Below are 19,324 nucleotides of genomic sequence, written 5' to 3'. Positions count from 1 at the left end.
AAATAAACAGAAAATTTCGTTTCACTCTTTTCTGTTTCACTGATTATTCTGACACTGAATATTATTCAGTGCTGTTTAATAGTTATTAGTGATATTTATTTTTATTATTATTATTAAATAAAGTACAATAAAATACATCTAAAAACAGACAAATGGCTGTACAGCTCAAGCTCTTACAATTTACGCAAATGCTAAGATGTGATTTAACACTGCCATTCTTCTTCACATTTCAATTTTGCAGGTTTCTCCCTTCTTTGAACTGGTGAGAGCAGATGAGCAGTGCATTCATGTCTTCAAAGGCCTTTGAGTTTTAAATCATGAAGTTAAACCCATCAGGTCAAACACGCAGAGACTGATAACACACGAGCTGCTGTGCGTGAGTGTGCGTGCATGTGCGCGTGCACTGCTGTATAATTCACGTGGATCAGGAATTTCATGCAGTCAAGTCCACAGAGGTGAGAGTTTCTCAAGTTTAACACAACACGGGCATGCTCATTTGAAGATGGTGAATCGATTCAGCTCGGTGAATCTTTACTGCCCTACAGGTCAGATGCTTTTACATCAACATTCGTCAAATCGTTTAACTGGACAAGCCTGTTTTGCTCATGCTTTTACACATCAGTGACCAATTCAAACGATCATGCAGAAGGCCTGAGCGCTCGTGTAAATAAACTGCAGTCATATGGCATGCTTGATTTTGCAGTAAATGTTTTTATTGGTTTTCTTTTCGTTCTGAACACACAATAAAAACATGAACATTATATCCGAGTTCAGAATTCATATTTCCTTTATTTTTATTGGAAAAAGCACTGAAGCACATGAAACAAACTCCTATTATGCCCAAAAAAAGAGAGCAAAACTGCAGTATATCCAGTTCAGCTCGATATCTTGAGACACACCGAGTTCAAACTGTCCAGATGCAAACGAAAATCGAAGTTTTAGAGAATTAATTACCAGAAGCATTCTGCAGTATATCCTCAGCGCGTGATGAAATCCCTGCACAACTCCAACAGACGTCCAAAGCAAAAGAGAGAGAGAAAAAAATCATTGACTTTTCCATGTCCTTTTGTCGGTTAAAGTTTGAAGTTCAAAACGCGCGCGCGCGAAAAACCTCTCCACAAACATTAGGTTTATCATTCCATCATTATCCCAACGAGTCTAACTTCTTTTAAAGAAACTCAAAGGATATTTGTGTCAGACCGAATGCGTGCATGTGAAGGCGGGTCTGAAGCAACTCAACATCTGTTCTATTCACGTGACGGTAAGAAAAATATTAACAACATCTGGTAAAAATAAGTTTGATTCAGGTGCCTGGACTCTCTCTTTTACTCTCTCTCCCACTACAAGTCCCCAAACCATTGGATTGAAGCGTCATTTTAACGTGTTTCTGACTGGAAACCGACAGCAGAAACAAACCCCAGATTCCCGCCTAAACTGCGTGCGGGCCTCATAAAACACGACGTCTTAAAATTCTACACGGAAAAAATATATATTTGAAGGCTTCTTGTGGCTTTCTGATGTGATCACGTCGATACTTAATTAATAATTTATACTTTAGGCCTACAATAATTAGGTTATATTAAAACCTCCCGCATTTCTTTATTTTATTTCCCGCCTTTGAATGTTTTTTTTTTATTTTTTTTATTATTATATTTGTTATTCTTGATTATTCCTACATTTTAATTGTTTGCTGATTTACCGCTTAGTAATATTTCTCTCTGATTCGATAAAAGACTCTCGGTTGTAAAATGCTCGTGTTTGACCCGCTGCACCTTTCCGTGACCTTCCCGACCCTTCGTTTTATAGACATCTGGGAATTCCATACATGTTTGGAGCCCGTTACACACCTTCAAATGATTCTTCACAACATCCTAAACGCTTTCCCAGACCTGCTGTCATAATCCGTCCTTTTGGGTTAAAATGCCCGCGCAAAATGAAACAAATGTCTTAATTACTGCAGAAATATTTATTGTTTACTATGTTATTTTTTCTGACGTGTTATCTATTATAGTAGAAAGTAACATGCAATCATAATTTGTGTGTAACCCCTATTATTACAACAGTTTGTAGGCCTATTTAATTCGTATAAAAACTGCTTAAAATTATTACTACTAAATAAAATGACAGATTTTGGGTGAAAACAACTCTAAAAATATTTATTAATAATAGTTAGCATTATATCCGGGTTAGGATAAATCTACTTAATTTAAGTTTAGAATACTTTCCTTGCAAATGTCCTTTTCATAACAGCATCTACAGAAAAACAAAACTGAGCTGAGTGGGCCTTTATGTTGATGAGAAAGTATTTCCTTCTAAAACGATTTTTCTTTGTTTAAATAAATGTCATTTATAACAACGGTATTATCGAAGGTTTATTGCAGTTGTTTCTGTGTACAAAAATACTTTTCGTAATTTTTATGTATTTTTGAAATCCCTTCATATTGCACGACTGCAGTAACAACATGCTAAAATAGGTACGTTTCAAACCATGTTTTATTGCAGAAAATATACACATATTTACATCGTATTTAAAATAGAAAATGCATGTAGACACCAGATCTCTCTGCATTGTGACAGTCATTAATAAATAAATAAATGTCTTTTCTAGGACCAGTCAAAGAAAGTGTTGAGCCGATTTCCTTCATTCGTTCTGTTTTTCCTTCAGAAATAAATATGACGACACGCTCTCTTTGCTGTCAGAACTGCAGCGAGTCTCTGTTGGTCGACAGAAGCACATGTTTTCCACATTCACCGTCACAACAGCCCAGATCTGAGTGTAATTCCTGGTCCCATGTCGTAGTTCACAACTGTAAGTGCTTGTAACGACGTCATGATGCTCCGGAATTTTCCCTTTATAATCCTTATTTTCTCCATTGTTTTGAGTCGCTCCTTCCAGTGAGTTCAGCTGCTCTGACTCGATGCTTATGGCCGAAAATCTGAAAAAACAAAGATTAAAGCGTGTTATAAAAAATCCATGAGAATGTAGTACAACACGATGCAACATTTATCTAATAATAACATGCATTTAATTACTTAAGTGACCTCTTAACTTAATAGTATTTATATAGACAATCCCAAAATAAATGACGTTTGCAAAATCCCCCAAACTTTGGCTGCACGAAGTTTAAAAAAAATACTTAGCACCACATTATGAACTATTTTAGTGCTGAATAGCCGTTTTGTTTATGTTTCTCAAAGAACCATGTTTTAATAATGCAGTAGAGAATCTTTCAAGCATGAAAGGTAGTTTATCAGCCAAAAGTTTGGACTCATTTATACTCTTTCTTTATCAGGCCTATCACTCATTTCTACACCACAGAAATATAAGAAAACGAACATGAAATAACACAGATGGAAGTATGTGGATAATGTAATGACCAAAACATGTGAAAACTGAAAATGAAATATTTCTTCGTTGTTTAAAACTCCAACTCAAAACATTAATCAACCAACTTCACAAGGTGCATCCTGGGATGCTTTTAAACGCCATTAAAATGTGGTGATTTCTTCACTATCTATTTAAACTAAATATATATAATAAGTTAGATGAATTCGGGGTGATCTAGACAAATATAGGCTAAATTCAGCTTGACTGGGACACTTTTTCCAAGTCATGAATTTTCAAGTCATGAACCTGAATTCACCCTATATTTGTCTAGAAAACGAATGTGAAATATTTAAACATAAACTTCAAAAAGTTTTTAAAATAATTTAAGTATGTCCAAATTGTTTTGTCTTGTACACTATTAATATCATCCGAAAACCTTCAAAGAACCCTTCATTTTCGAGTGACTTTTGAAATGCGTAAAGTTTTGCATCGCATACCATGCTGCGTCAAAAGCGCGCATCCATGCGTTAGTGTGATGTTGACATGGACCACGCGCCCTCCATTCTCCATACAGAAAACGCGTAACTGAGTCTCTCGTGCGCCACATAACTGCAGCTGGACATTTTGGAGTCCAGCTCGTCGCTCTGCAGAACCTGACAGAGGAAATCAATGTACCGGGCGGCCAGTTTGAGAGTCTGTATCTTGCTGAGTTTGTCCGAGGGTAACGTGGGGATGATTTTGCGCAGGGACGCGAACGCCTCGTTCAGAGACTGAGTCCTCTGACGCTCGCGCACATTCGCCATGACGCGCTGCGTCTGCAGGTCCTCCAGAGACTGCGGGCTGCCGCCGCTGCTGTTGCTGCACTTTTTGCTTCTCTTCCCAGGCGTGGGGCTGTCGGAATCCTCGCCGTTCTTCCTGCTCGGGCGTCTTTTCCTGCTGCAGCGCTTCTGCTGTCGCCTGTCGAGCTCCTCCTCGCTGTTCCCAAGACTGTCCACTGGAGATTCCGGGGAGCTGGACTCCTCGTGCATCGCCTCTTCCTCAAACATCACCTTTGAAGTGAGAGGAAAAGCTCTGATAGTATGTTCGTAGATTCCCTGTCTCCAGCGGGATGGGGTTAAAGGCTCGTGTTCCTCTCTCAGGGTGGCTCCTCGTGCGTCACAGAGGTGTTTCTCAAACTTGAAGGGAAGTTTGGAGGCTCTTATAGTCTGGAAGGCGCAAACTTTTTGGGGCGGCCTGTGATTGGATAAGAAGCGGCGTGACGTAAGGGAGGAGAGGCGGGAGAGAGCCGAGATCCAAAAGGTTTCCGTTACACAAGAAGCCATCATGATGGGCCAATCACAGCGCTTCATTTAAACTAAACACAACATACACACGCATGACATATTCACTCATACATTGATGTTGATGTTTATGTAATTCAAATATAAAATAGAATAGAATAGAATCTATTTTGGGGATTTTCAGAGGTGCTGTCATACTACTCCAACCATATTAAAATTATAACATCCATCATGCTGTCAAAATAGTGAACGTAGACTATTATTAGTATGATCCAACGAAAATACTGAAACATGTTGACAAATGTATCATAGGCTGATGATTAATTTTGATAAATGAGCTGCTGAACTGAATATATTTAGCCTTCTAGATGTTGTAGAATAGAATAGAATAGAATATTTGGCATTGAATACATTTCTTTTATATGAAACAAAAAAACACATAAAACACTAACAATGTCATTATGTTAAAATAATAATTATGATCTAACATAAAATACTGAAACAGTCAGTACTGAATCTTTGGCTATTTTGCCAAATCCATTAAAAGTGATTAATATGTAATCATTAAAATGGCTTTTCAACTGCAGATTTTAATGTGGTTTCTGGAATGAGTGGAGATTCTTGATTTGACTGGCAATGTTGGACCTCAGATGCTTTCAAAATGCAGCCTGCATGCGTAAAAGTTTCAAATGAAGGATTCTCTATGGTCACGCATTATATTCTTAATGTATTAAAATAATTAGTGCTGTCAAACGACCTGTGTTTACATAATATGTGTGTGTGTACTGTGTATATTTATTATGTATAAATACACACACATGCATGCATATATTTAACAAAAATATATTATAATTTATCGTTTGACAGCACTAAAAATAATGTACACACTGGCAGTTCAGAAGAACCTCAATTCACTGTAAAAGAAAAGAGCCAATCTGGGTTGGCTAAGTAGAGCTCATTGTTTATTTGAACATGTTCTGAAATGCATGTCTGTGTTAGTGTTATTGCAGAGTCAGGTTTCCTTCTGCACCGTTTTCATACGCAGCGGGTCGCCAAGCGCAGACGACGCGCAAACTGTGTGGCCTCTTCAGTCCAACACAAACACGCTCCCCAAACTGGCCTTTTGCTTTCACATAGATCCAGCGTCTGCATTATCTGCACAGACCCACACAAACAGAAGTCTTGCTGAAGCTTCTGTAAATGTCATATAACTTAGCAGCATTGTTCATTCAAATTTAAAACACTAAAAGGTTTCTAGATGTCACAAGACCGTGGAGACGCTCCCTTTAAGTGTAAGTCCAAGGTTTAAAGATTCCGCAAGGTGGCGCACTGACGAAACTTATCCATGCGTCTCATTGTGCGTAAATGCGCGTCTCACATCTGTGATTTGACTTGAAGATTCACCAAAACGCATAGATGACAGACATGTGGTGTTTATATTGTACGGTGTACAATGCGCGCTATAAATAAATGTTTGAAATGACTTGAATATTCTATTCAAAAAGTGTCCACATACGGTCATCTTGGGAACCGAAGGTCCAGGAGACGCACCTGTTCTCGGTTGATCTGTAATGGTTGTCCACTGAACCCTGTCAACAGTCTTGAAACAAATCCAAATACCCGAAAGACACTGGAAAACCTCAAAAACACCCAAATGCCACATCATGAAATCTCCCCAAAATGCAGCAATTTATATATATAATTCCTGTTGAAAATGTATCATTATTTGGAACCCAATCCTAAAGGATTATAATGTGATTTTTTTTAAATATAGGCTTATTAACATTTGTTTCCAATACGTCAAAATGCCTCTTTTAGACATGAACAGTTACTTTTGGCGTATTTCTGGATGTCAAACTCCTACAGACGAGATTTACTGGATAACTGTCCAGTAGCAAAACATTATTCCAGTATAGTTCTTAACTGAATAAATATTACACAATATCCAAAAGGATTATAAGAGTCACATAAGATCATAATGAATCATTCCATACAGAAGTTTTGGACTAAGAGCCTTTCAACTGTAAACCCGTCCCAATAAGCCAAATACATTTATTCCTGATAGATAGATAGATAGATAGATAGATAGATAGATAGATAGATAGATAGATAGATAGATAGATAGATAGATAGATAGATAGATAGATAGATAGATAGATAGATAGATAGATAGATAGATAGATAGATAGATAGATAGACGTCCGATTTTGCTGTCCAATTTTTAATATGATTAACTCCAGCAGTCATTACAGAGTCTATGCCATAACAGTAGGCCAGCGACAACATAATAATTATAATCGATATTTGTTTCCATAATAAACTTTGTGTACCTTAATAAACGCTCATCTAAACAATGCATGTTAAATATTGAATATAAGTTCAGTTGTTCTCGAGTATGTCCGTCATGAAGGCGATGTAGACGATGGCCAGGCGCAGAGTCTCTATCCGTGACAGTCTCTTCTCGTAGGCGAACGTGGGAACCTTCCTGCGCAGCCGGTCAAACGCCTCGTTGAGGCTGAACATCCGTTTGCGCTCGCGGATGTTCGCGGCCTGGCGCTGCACGGTGCTGATCACCCGTTTGCGTTTGGCTTTCCCGTTACTGGCGCTCACGGTCAGCACCGGAGACACGGTGGGCGATGATGACAGCGCGTAAAAGTCATTTGATCGAGCTGTTGAGATGTCGAGCGCGTGGATGGAAGTCAAGTCCTGGTACCGTCCATTGCAATCTGTGCTGTGGGTCTCCTTTGGTGCCAAAACGGATTTGTTTGGCACCATCTCCATGAAGTCCACATCACTGACCAAATCAAGCACTGCAGGACTCAGAAATGACCTTTGCATATCCATAGTTTAAAACAAAAATAGGAGCCTAAATTAGGAAATGCACTATGATTAAACAGCACATGATCAGACTTCATGCATTTAAAGCACAGATTAAAGTCTCCTGCTTTTGAAAAGATGGGCAGTTTTGTTGCTGAAAAGGTGGGTCGCGTGGATCACCAAATTCAATTTCAAAATCCGGTCAGGTCCGTGAAGTTAGATCCTTTTTGGCAACAGTCCATGATCCCAGTCCTGCTGTTTTAATATGTCTCTTAATTCCACCCTGAGTGTGTCCTCTTTTAATGTCTCCAGTTGTGGACAAAATCTATTCTACAAATTCAAAGAAGGCCACTCGAGGGACGTCCGCATGCCCTCTCCGTGCTGAGCTGTGCCATTTGATGCTCGAGGGCCGCAGTGATCCTGAGAGGGGAAGAGGTTCTTGACAAAGGGTCACTCGGTCTGTTTGTTCGGTTTCCTGGTGCACTGAAAGGCTAAATAATGAGACTTCTATTACTGAGAAAGACCAAATATAACATTCCCCAAGAGCACACTACACTTCGACAGCTTTTCTTTTGCAAATTAGTGCAAATAGTTGACGGTTGCCATGGAAAAGACAAAGTTTCCACTGGTCACTTTTAAGAGAAACTAAATCCAAGAGCTATCTGCTTCTAGAACATGACATGTCTGTCTATCTATCTATCTATCTATCTATCTATCTATCTATCTATCTATCTATCTATCTATCTATCTATCTATCTATCTATCTATCTATCTATCTATCTATCTATCTATCTATCTATCTATCTATCTATCTATCTGTCTGTCCATCTGTCTATCTTTTCGTCCTTCTGTCTATCTGTCTGTCTGTCTATCTTTCCATGTCCGTCTGTTCGTCTGTCTGTCCATCCATCCATCTGTTTGTCTATCTATCTATCTATCTATCTATCTATCTATCTATCTATCTATCTATCTATCTATCTATCTATCTATCTATCTATCTATCTATCTATCTATCTATCTGTCTGTCTGTCTGTCTATCTATCTATCTATCTATCTATCTATCTATCTATCTATCTATCTATCTATCTGTCTGTCTGTCTGTCTGTCTGTCCGTCCGTCCGTCCGTCCGTCCGTCCGTCCGTCCGTCTGTCTGTCTGTCTGTCTGTCTGTCTATCTATCTATCTATCTATCTATCTATCTATCTATCTATCTATCTATCTATCTATCTGTCTGTCTGTCTGTCTATCTATCTATCTATCTATCTATCTATCTATCTATCTATCTGTCTGTCTGTCTGTCTGTCTGTCTATCATATATCTATGTATCTATCTATCTATCTATCTATCTGTCCGTCCGTCCGTCTGTCTATCCTCTATCTATCTATCTATCTATCTATCTATCTATCTATCTATCTATCTATCTATCTATCTATCTATCTATCTATCTATCTATCTATCTGTCCGTACGTACGTCCGTCCGTCCGTCCGTCTATCTGTCTGTCTGTCTGTCTGTCTATCTATCTGTCTGTCTGTCCGTCCGTCTATCTATCTATCTATCTATCTGTCTGTCCGTCCGTCCGTCCGTCTGTCTATCATATATCTATCTATCTATCTATCTATCTATCTATCTATCTATCTATCTATCTATCTATCTATCTATCTATCTATCTATCTATCTATCTATCTATCTATCTATCTATCTATCTATCTATCTATCTGTCTGTCTGTCTGTCTGTCCGTCCATCTGTCTATCATATATCTATCTATCTGTCTGTCTGTCTGTCGGTCTATCTATCTGAAAATAAAGTCCCTCATTACAGATCTTGTAGGCATCCAGGACTCAAACTTCGTCTTTCTGACCACAAAAAAAGGAGTTGCTGATGAAGTAGCAACATTTACACATGGAGGTGGATCGGTTAAGAAGCTTTTATCCTTTAGCCAGGCGATGAGTGTGATATTAAATGCTGAGGCAGAGGAGCAGATAGATGCGTGTGGGCGGCTGGTGGGTTTTCTTGCAGTGTGTCCCAGAACACAGTCAGCGGGTGCTGATTTATGTGGTCTTTCAGTTCGTAAGAAACACTCATGCTGATCTGCTAAATACAGACGGAAACCAAAACACTCCATCATCATTAAAGGGTAGATGATGTTGGCATGACTTCACAATGCCAGAAAAGATAAAATCTATTTATGCCCAAATGTCCATCCAGCTTTCATTTAATTTGAGAAGAGAGAATCTGAGGCAGTCATTACTTTTAAAGAAAATGCTTTTTTAAAGCAGTGTTGTTGTACCGAGTATCATATTCAGTGCATGAAGTTGTGAGTGAGATATTGCTTTTATACAACAGTTCAAGAAGAAGCTAATAATGAGTAACTGAAATGCAGACACAAACTGATACCAGCAGCTTGTTTATATTTTTACTGGACAAAATCTATTTTAAAATTCAATGAAGCCCACTTGAGGGACCTCTCCGTGTTTTTTTCCCCCGGTTTTCCCAGTTTACAGCAAGTTTGCTTATTTTTGCAGTGCATCAAGCTTGGGTGCAATATTTGGGATTCTTTTGGAATAATCGGAACACTGTTTGAACCAAAACTAACTGTAGAACATTATGATGTGTACAAGTCATGTCAGAATTACTGATGTAATGAATGATTTAAAATGATGTGACATCACGTAAGCACAAATTGCATTTTAAATTATTTTAAACTGTAATATGTCAAAATATTACAGTTTATACTGCATTTTTGATCAAATAAATGTAGCCTTAGTGAACAGAACTAAGTGAAGTGACTGCCAATCATTATGTCACATGGCATGAAAAGGTTTTAATTTCAACACAAAGAACCAGTGTAAGACAGGTATCTGTGACTCAAGTGAAGAACCTGAGAGAAACCTCTCTCTCTCTCTCTCTCTCTCTCTCTCTCTCTCTGTTTTCCTGGCAGTAGGATAAACATGATGTGCACATTCCTGAGGTTGCTATGGAGACGCTGAGAAAGCACAGCTGGACCTGGAGAATATGAGGTAATCCTGAGCCCCAGGGGCTGCTGGGTAAATATTGATCTTGAATAAGAAATAAAACGAGAAGAAATACAGTAAGGAGACAATGACAGCGTCCATGCAGAGCAGATAATGTTTCCGTGTGTGAACAGTAGGCGAAAGCGCAGGAGACCGTTTACAGCACAGATGATTTTTAAAAATGTCTGGAGCTGTAAAGTGAACCCCCCTCCGCTGCACTGAAACAAACACCTGCACAGAGATCACCATGAATCCATTTCAAGCAATAGTTCACCCCAAAACAAACACAAATAGAATGTTTAGAATGGGAACGGACACTGTCAAGCTACAAAAATGCCTAAAAGGTACTATAAAAGTATAGTCCATATGACCAGTAGCAGCCTTTGCTATGCTTCACCCTTTTCACGTGAAATGATCCTCCATGACAAAGAGCTCTGCTCCCTGCTGTGCACACACCGGAGGCGGAAATTAATGGGGCTTGGAGTGAGAATGCCATCAAAATAAAAAAATGACCCTAAAATTCAAGATATGGGGCAAAAAAATTTCTTGTTTTCTTGATGTCACAGTAGAGTCATTCAACGCAGTAATGTTTAAAATTGTCCTAACGAATGATTTAACGACTCACTCATAAAGACAGCCACGATTCGTTCATTCTTTTAATGCATGAGTCATTGAATCATTCAGTCAAACGATTCATTCAAAATGGCTGTTTCATTTAGGGATGCTTTGTTTTTTCTTTATGATCAACTTTTAATTGTCTTTAGATTAACAAAATAACATCCATACAGGGAAGGGAGAGCAACAGACATATTATCAATAACTTTACAATCTGAAAGAAAAAAAAAGGGGGGGGGGGGGGAGAAAATACTTTATATGGCCATGCCTTTATATAGTCCAAAATGTTGGAAGAAAAACATTGCCATGCATCAGTGTTACTAGGTTTAGCCTTGTTAATTTGTGCTGTTGTACATTCACAAGTCACTTTTTTAAGGAAGCTATGAATCCAAAACGCCTCTTTCTGACAGGTTCCTCACCAACACATGATCAGCTGCTCCAAGAGTCTTACAGTCTATGATTATCCCCTTTACATTATATTATTTGTGCAAATGACCTACAATAATCAAAGACATGAAACAAATTATATAACAATTCTTTGAGGTCCTTACATTAGTTTGAGCTTCTACATACTAACAGATCAAGTGTGTCTAACAATACAGACAGATACACATGAACCAACACACTGAATACAGAGACAAATGTAAATGTGTAAATACAGGAGGAGCTTCTGACATCACTGGAGTTCAGAGAGATTCAGAGAAAGTGAAAGTAACTTGATCAACAACAATATGAACACCTGAAACGATCAACCTCTTTAAACAACAGAATATTTATTGAGCCGTTCAGAGAGTCTTGTGGACACATCTGATCCTCACAGGTAATGATAGAAATATAAGAGAGATTGAGCTGAACAGGTTTCTGATGGAAGTGATCTGGTTTAGTAGAGTTTATGTTGAACTGGAATGAGTTGAACTGAATCCGGTTTAAGCATGTCAAATACTCAACTACTTTAGTTGTTTACTGCACTGAAATGATATCTGAATTGTATTAAAAGTGTCATTTGATTGATTGTATAGTAAAGTTTGGTGTTTCTGTCATTTTGTCACATTATATAAAGACTAAAGAAACAGGAAGTAAAATGAGCTGCAGACAGACTGAACACAAACCTGCTGAACTGCAGCTGAAAATCACATTTATATTCATTAAAACTTTACTTAGCCATACAAACTACACTTGGTCACACAATATTTATGTTTATTCTGTGGAGATATATATTTATTCATAGTTAAATATATGACCAACTTTGTACTTGTTTCTAGTCTAAACAGCAGGTCAAAGTTCAGATTCAGTGAGTTTGAGTCATTCACTGTATGAGGAGTGATTGTGTTTCTCTCACTATCAATGAGATTTTAAAACTTTAATATAAATATTTATTAAATGGTCATGAGAGAATATGAAGAAACCCCAAATCTGACTTTTTGAGGCAAGATTTCATTTAAACCTGAGTGACCAAATACTGTGTGTGACACAAGTACAGTATTACAAGGAGCAAATGGGCTTAGATCAGTCTATTGGTCATCATTCATATGAGACACAATCTTCACCAACATCAACAAAAGCAAGAAAAACCAGGAGAAAGAGTATTGAAGATTATGTAAGTCAATAATCCAGAAATGAATGAATTAGTGCATGAATGACTTTAACTATTCTCATATGGCGATATTTAAAATGTACAGTACTACTTCACATTAGGGTACAGATCAGCTCTTCTGGGTTCATTTTGCAGTAATGATCAGCTTGTACGTGATCTCTAATATATTTGAGAATTCATATTTGATTTACCTTCAGCCAACTTCATGAGGTGAATCATGGGATTCTTTTTAACTTGTTGATTCTTTTCCTTCTCTTTCTGCTTAAACTCATCCATATAATAAAAGTCATCATCATTTTATTGTAGGTGATTTAACTCCTTCATTTTCTCTGTCTAGGGATGTCATCCGCCAGTGGTCCACTGACTGAGGAGCTTCAGTGCTCGATATGTCTGGACGTGTTCACTGATCCAGTCAGCACTCCATGTGGACACAACTTCTGCAAGACCTGTCTGAATAAGTGCTGGGACAACAGCCAGACCTGCAACTGTCCATATTGTAAAGAAACATTCAAGATCAGACCTGATCTCAAGATCAATACCACACTCAGAGAGCTCGTAGATCACTATAAAAAGAAAAGTCCTGAGAAAAAACCTGAAGTTCTGAAAAAAACTGAAGTTCTGTGTGACTTCTGTGAGGAAAGAAAGCTGAAAGCCCTGAAGTCGTGTCTGGTGTGTCAGAGCTCTTACTGTGAAACTCACCTGGAGCCTCATTTGAGAGTGGCAGGTTTAAAGAAACACAAACTGATCAATCCTGTGAGGAATCTGGAGGACTATATATGTCAGAAACATGAGAGACCTCTGGAACTGTTCTGTAGAGATGATCAGACATGTGTTTGTCTGTTCTGCACTGAAGGACTTCACAAGAACCACAACACTGTTCCTGTAGAAGAGGAGAGTGAAGAGAAGAAGGTAGAAGTTACTGACAAAACTGATTTTAAAGGGCTCTTATCATGAGGAATCACATGCTAATATAAATCAGGGGTGTCAAACTCAGTTCCTGCTCCAACAAACACCTGTAGCTTTCAAATAAGCCTGAAGGACTTGATTAGCTGAATCTGGTGCATTTAATTAGGGCTGGAACTAAACTCTGCAGGACTGTGACCCTCCAGAAACTGAGTTTGACACCTGTGATATAAATGAATCAGTTATGAAAATATATTGTGTTGTTCTGTGTCTATAGACTCAACTGATGAAGACACAGAAAGACGTGCAGCAGATGATCCAGGACAGAATCAAGAAGATTCAAGATGTCAAACACTCAGCAGAAGTCAGAGAAGTGAGTTTAAAATAATGTAATTATGTGAAGTTGTAAACATTGATTCAGGAGCCAGTCCTGTCGATCATCATTATGAATATATATAAGTAGCAGTCAATGTGCCGTCCCAGCAACAATTCTTCCAGCATAATCTCATAATTCTCTCATAATTCCTCTATATAGTACCATTATGGGGGATGGTACTATAAAAGACTGAAAGACTGTAGAAAGAGAGATGACTGAGAGACATTACAAAAGAGAAAAGATCAGAGAAGAATTGTGAATTTTGAAGTTTAATGAAGTTTATGAAGTAATGAAGAATGATGAAGTTTAATACTTCAGTTGAGGGATTCTGAAAAACACTGAAGTATGATCAATAGTAACACTGATTCTTGTCTTCTCAAACACCACTAATAACGTGTTGATTGTCCTGGTTGAGCAGAGAAACACAGAGAAGGAGAAAGCAGCCCGTGTCGAGCTCTTCACTGATCTCATCCGCTCCATTGAGAGATGTCAGACTGAACTGCTGGAGATGATGGAGGAGCAGCAGAAAGCAGCAGAGAAACAGGAGGAAGAGCTCATTGAAGAGCTGGAGCAGGAGATCACTGAGCTAAAGATGAGAAACACTGAGCTGGAGCAGCTCTCACACACTGAAGATCACCTCCACCTCCTACAGGTCAGTCAACATCTCTCTGATCAATGATAATGCAGTATATGACACCATAACACTCCCCATGATGAAGGATTTCTCCTCTCTCCTGCTGTAGATTCACTCATCCCTGTGCAGCTCTAGAAACACCAGGAACTGGTCTGAGATCAGTGTGAAGACTGATGAGAGTCTGGAGACTCTGAGGAGAGCTCTGACTCAACTGCAGGACACTCTACAGGAGAAACTCACACAAACTGGTACAACAATATCAAATATAATATATAGATACATATATTTATCATCTTTAAATATCAGCAGTGTTGGGGAAATTTACTTTTGAAAGCAATGTGCCCTAAAAATAGTCCCTACAATATTGTTTTAGACCCTAAAAAAGCAACTAATTGCCATACTTAGTTAATTTGTATGGATGAACAAATGATTGTATTTGCTCAGCAGAGTAGCAGATCTCGTACACCAAAATCAAGCCATGTGTACTTCATGCCCAATGCCAATAAATGCTGGTTGAATTTAATCCATATCTGAAGTCATAAATGAAATTTATCTTTACTGCTGATTTCTCTCAACATGAGGACAGGAGAGCTGTCAGTCAATACACAGGAAACAAAGTGACTTGTGTTACTTATTTAAAAAAATAACTCACTTATTTTGTTGTACTTTTAAATCTAAAAGTAATGCATTACTTTACTAGTTACTTGAAAAAAATGTATACTTGATTGCGTATCTTGTGTTACTTGTAATGTGTTTCCCAACACTGATAGTGATGAAGAATGAGTCGGTCAAGCTGAAATAAGAGAAGTTTGTGATCATGTGTTTGTGTCTCATTATTATCAGCTCACAGTTCTTCTTGAAGAGAGCAGCTCATTTTCAGCTCTAATCTCATAAAACATGCAGGAAATTCATCTTCTATAATATAGAATAAATTAAACTTCATCCCTGAAACTACAACCATGAAACTTTAGTTCATCTGAAAACACATTTAGATGAGAAACTACAGAAAGAAACATTAATTTTCTGTTGGTCTTTTCAGCTGTCTCATCTAAGTTTTGTGAATGTTTTAGATAAAAATTAGTTTGGCAGAAGAAAATCAAACTGATAGACATCAAGGGTTTAAGATTCACATTCGTTCTTCTTTAGAGGAGAATTTCAGACCTGTTGCTCAAACAGCTTTGCAGTGCTGGACTTTAAATTTAATTATCTATTTTTAATTTTCTAATTTATTTAAATAACCATAACACTAATCCACTCCAAAACTGAGATGAATAATATTGGACACAAAAATAACTTGCATAAAACATTTCACCAAACATTTGCAAAGTTATATCTGTTTGTAAAAAGGAGAAATATTAAGAGCTCAAACTCAAAGCAATAAGAGTTTCATTTTGATTCTCTAAATATCAGCAGAGACACAAACATTGATCAGATAAAACATGATATTGTACTAAATTCTTTAAATAAAATCTTAAATCTTGTCAATAATTCCACACATAAACATGTCAAAGGTCTGATGATGTTTTATTGTCATGTGTCTCTACAGATCTGAAGAGGATGCAGCAGTATGAAGGTACAGTGTGTGTCTGAACTACACTAGATTACATTCATACACTCACAGCTTCATTACTGACCTACAGGATGATTAAACACTGATTAAATATTAAAATCATCATCACAGAATATCTGTATTAAGTTGTGATTCATATTCTGTGTTTTCTCAGTGGATGTGACTCTGGATCCTGATACAGCTCATCCTAAACTCATCCTGTCTGATGATGGAAAACAAGTGAGACAGGGAGATAAAAGACAGAAACTCCCAAACAAACCAGAGAGATTTGATAGATATGGAATTGTCCTGGGAAAGGAGGGATTCTCCTCAGGGAGATTTTATTTTGAGGTGCAGGTGAAGGGAAAGACTGCCTGGACTTTAGGAGTCGCCAGAGAATCCATTGACAGGAAGGGAGAGATCACACTGAGACCCAGTGATGGATTCTGGACTGTGGGTCTGGGGAATGGGAATGAATATAAAGCCTGTGCTGGTCCCTCTGTCTCTCTGTGTCTGAGAGTGAAGCCGCAGCGGGTCGGTGTGTTTGTGGATTATGAGGAGGGTCTGGTCTCCTTTTATGATGTGGAGTCCAGCTCTCATATCTACTCTTTCACTGGTCAGTCTTTCACTGAAAAACTCTATCCATTTTTTAGCCCGTGTAATAATGATGGAGGTAAAAACTCAACTCCACTGATTATCACACCTGTAAATTACAATAAATGAATTTACACCCCGATATGAAATAGGAGATGAAAGATGTAAGGTTGAAAATATCCAAAGATATTTTAAAATAGACAAAGATGTTTGTTTTGCTGTTTCATCCCTATCTCTCTCTCTCTTGTTATAAGGGTCATTTGGAATATCAAAAATCAAAGAGGTTCTGATAGTGATCAAGGCCTGTAGAGGTTCAGATGTGTGTCCATCAGCGGTCAATGAACTGTCACACCTTTAGTACAGTGGGGGAAGATTTAAACTTCTGATTGGTCAGTTTGAATGTCTCACATTTGTGTTTCAGTCACATGGTCAAGAAGAGATAAAAGAAGATTGTAACTGTTGCTCTGGCTCATTCTAAATATATGCTGGGTATGATTAATGGTATAAGTTTTTATCATCTCATACTGTACATGTATTTTGTAAGTGTAACCATAACCAGATATTGTCATTAAACACTTTTTAATTTCAAATGATGTGCTAAATAGCTTTGATTCAGTATTATTTTGAAGTGTTACACTCTAAAGAAAAACGGTTCTAAACTCCAAATTAGGGTTCTTCAGCTTGTAACAATAACAAAAACCTTTTATAAGGTTCTATAAAGAACCTGCTTTGAAAGTGCTTTATATGACCTTAATGCTTTTATAAATAACCTCATTAATAATAGTTCATTTTCATTATTATTGGTATAGTAATATCTTTATATTATTAATATTAGTATCATAATATACATTTTTATATATTATTTTTTTTATCAGCCTGTTCTTATGTCTTTTAGCCTCTAATAGGGTTTACATAAAAACATATTTTGTCAGTTATTTACTTTTATTTTTTATTGATATAATTGTAGTAAAAATGTGTGACAGCGCTTTAACAACAGTTATTAGCTGAATACATTAATAAATGACAATTGACACTGAGCATGAATAAATACATAAGGAAGTAAAACGAATTATAAAGACCCAGTTCCAGTGAAATATCTTCACAATGATTTCTGAATCAGTTTGGTGTCATTGATGTCAGTTTCTCTCTGCAGATGATGAGGTTATGAGATCATGTGACAGCATCTGAAATACACAACTGAGTTTAGAGTTACAGTTTGTCTCCTCCATTTGTTTCTGTAAAAATAATTATGTTTATGAAGGCCAAAAGTAGCAAAAATTGACAGCATGTAAGCCCTTTATAATGTAAAAAAGTAAAAGTGATAAAAAAGTCATGGGATAGCTTTATTGCTTGTTTGTTTTTTTGTTACTGGGTAATGTTTTAAAAAAAATCTAACAATATGGATCATAAAGTAATTTTCTCTGTTACTTGCTTAGTGGAGAAGTGGAGAGAGGAACCCTTAACTGAACAGTGCTGCTCATTCCTAAATGTTGTTACATGTCATGTTCCTGTGACCTCGTTTCCCCGTTCTGTTTATTAGTTCATTTTGATCCACCTGTGTCTTATTAATTATCCCGTCGCCTTGTTTAGCTCCCTTTGTTAGTCACCTGTATATATACCCTGTGTTCTCCTTCACTCCTTGTCTGTTCTTGTTGATGTCTACATGTGTGTATGCTGTCGATATCCTGTTGGAATCCCCTATGTTAATTAAAGTGTTGTTATATTGTCATCTTTGTCTGCATCGTGCTTACTACAGCTACCTGTAACAAATGTTCTGTTAAACTAAAAAGAGAAAAACAAGTTTCAACCAGTTACAATTTTAAAGTTCAAATTTAAACACATTTTAAGAAAATCAATTACCTCTTGAGAGTGTGTTGACAGTCTGTGTAGTTTGATGGTTGAGCTCCAGAAAGTCAGTAATGAAGTGGCTTTGACCGTTAATGATTTGAAAAACAAACAAACAAAAAAACCCTTAAACTCACACAAAGAACCATTTCAGCATTTAAAGGGTTTTTCAGGATGTTACAGTTCTAAATAGAACTGTCACTATGTGTAAAGAACCTTTAAAGAACCTTCTTTTTTAGAGTATATTGTAATATAATATCATTACACTATAGCAAAACTCTCCACATATTTTGCCATTGTAACTGTGCTTATTTCTGTTGTTGGTACAGTGGGGAAAATAATTATTTGATCTCCTGATGATTTTGTTAGTTTACCCACATACAAAGAAACGAGGAGTCTATAATTTTTATGGTAGGTTTATTTTAATGGATAGAGACAAAATATCAACCAAAAAATCCAGAAAAACACATTAAAGGTTATATGGAGAGTTTAGTTGATGCCAAAGAGCTCAATTTTGGTCTCATCTGACCACAGCACTTTCTCCCAAGCCTTCTCTGAATCATTTAGATGTTCATTGGCAAACTCCAGACCGAGGGCAACTGATGGTTATTTTGTATTTCTTCCATTTCCGTATAATCACACCAACAGTTGTCTCCTTCTCACCAAGCTTCTCGCTGATGGTCTTGTAGCCCATTCCAGTCTTGTACAGGTCTACAATCTTGTCCCTGATGTCCTTTGACAGATCTTTGGTCTTGCTCTTGGTGGTAGAGAGGTTTG

General features: G+C 37.4%; 3 protein-coding genes across 3 annotated transcripts; 1 reads left to right on the top strand and 2 right to left on the bottom strand.

Annotated features, from left to right (window-relative positions):
- Nucleotides 1-2,546: 2,546 nt before the first annotated feature.
- Nucleotides 2,547-4,475, bottom strand: twist1a (twist family bHLH transcription factor 1a). Its single transcript, XM_067411919.1, has 2 exons — nt 3,826-4,475; nt 2,547-2,936 (listed from the first exon to the last, which is right to left on the bottom strand). The coding sequence occupies exon 1, from the start codon at nt 4,372-4,374 to the stop codon at nt 3,856-3,858; it is 519 nt and encodes a 172-aa protein (XP_067268020.1). The 5' UTR covers nt 4,375-4,475; the 3' UTR covers nt 2,547-2,936; nt 3,826-3,855.
- A 2,512-nt stretch (nt 4,476-6,987) lies between these two features.
- LOC137037102 (pancreas transcription factor 1 subunit alpha) lies at nt 6,988-7,452 on the bottom strand. Its single transcript, XM_067410897.1, has one exon. The coding sequence runs from the start codon at nt 7,450-7,452 to the stop codon at nt 6,988-6,990; it is 465 nt and encodes a 154-aa protein (XP_067266998.1).
- Nucleotides 7,453-11,741: 4,289 nt separating this feature from the next.
- Nucleotides 11,742-17,250, top strand: LOC137037101 (E3 ubiquitin-protein ligase TRIM39-like). Its single transcript, XM_067410896.1, has 7 exons — nt 11,742-11,872; nt 12,984-13,555; nt 13,827-13,922; nt 14,344-14,577; nt 14,669-14,807; nt 16,106-16,132; nt 16,284-17,250. Exons 2-7 carry the CDS (start codon nt 12,986-12,988, stop codon nt 16,829-16,831), a joined length of 1,614 nt encoding a protein of 537 aa, XP_067266997.1. The 5' UTR covers nt 11,742-11,872; nt 12,984-12,985; the 3' UTR covers nt 16,832-17,250.
- Nucleotides 17,251-19,324: the final 2,074 nt, after the last annotated feature.

The sequence above is a fragment of the Chanodichthys erythropterus genome, chromosome 15, assembly GCF_024489055.1.
Source record: "Chanodichthys erythropterus isolate Z2021 chromosome 15, ASM2448905v1, whole genome shotgun sequence".
In the NCBI taxonomy this organism is placed as follows: Eukaryota; Metazoa; Chordata; class Actinopteri; order Cypriniformes; family Xenocyprididae; genus Chanodichthys; species Chanodichthys erythropterus.
Note: the sequence above shows the minus strand (reverse complement) of the source record. Positions and strands in the feature narration are given on the sequence as shown.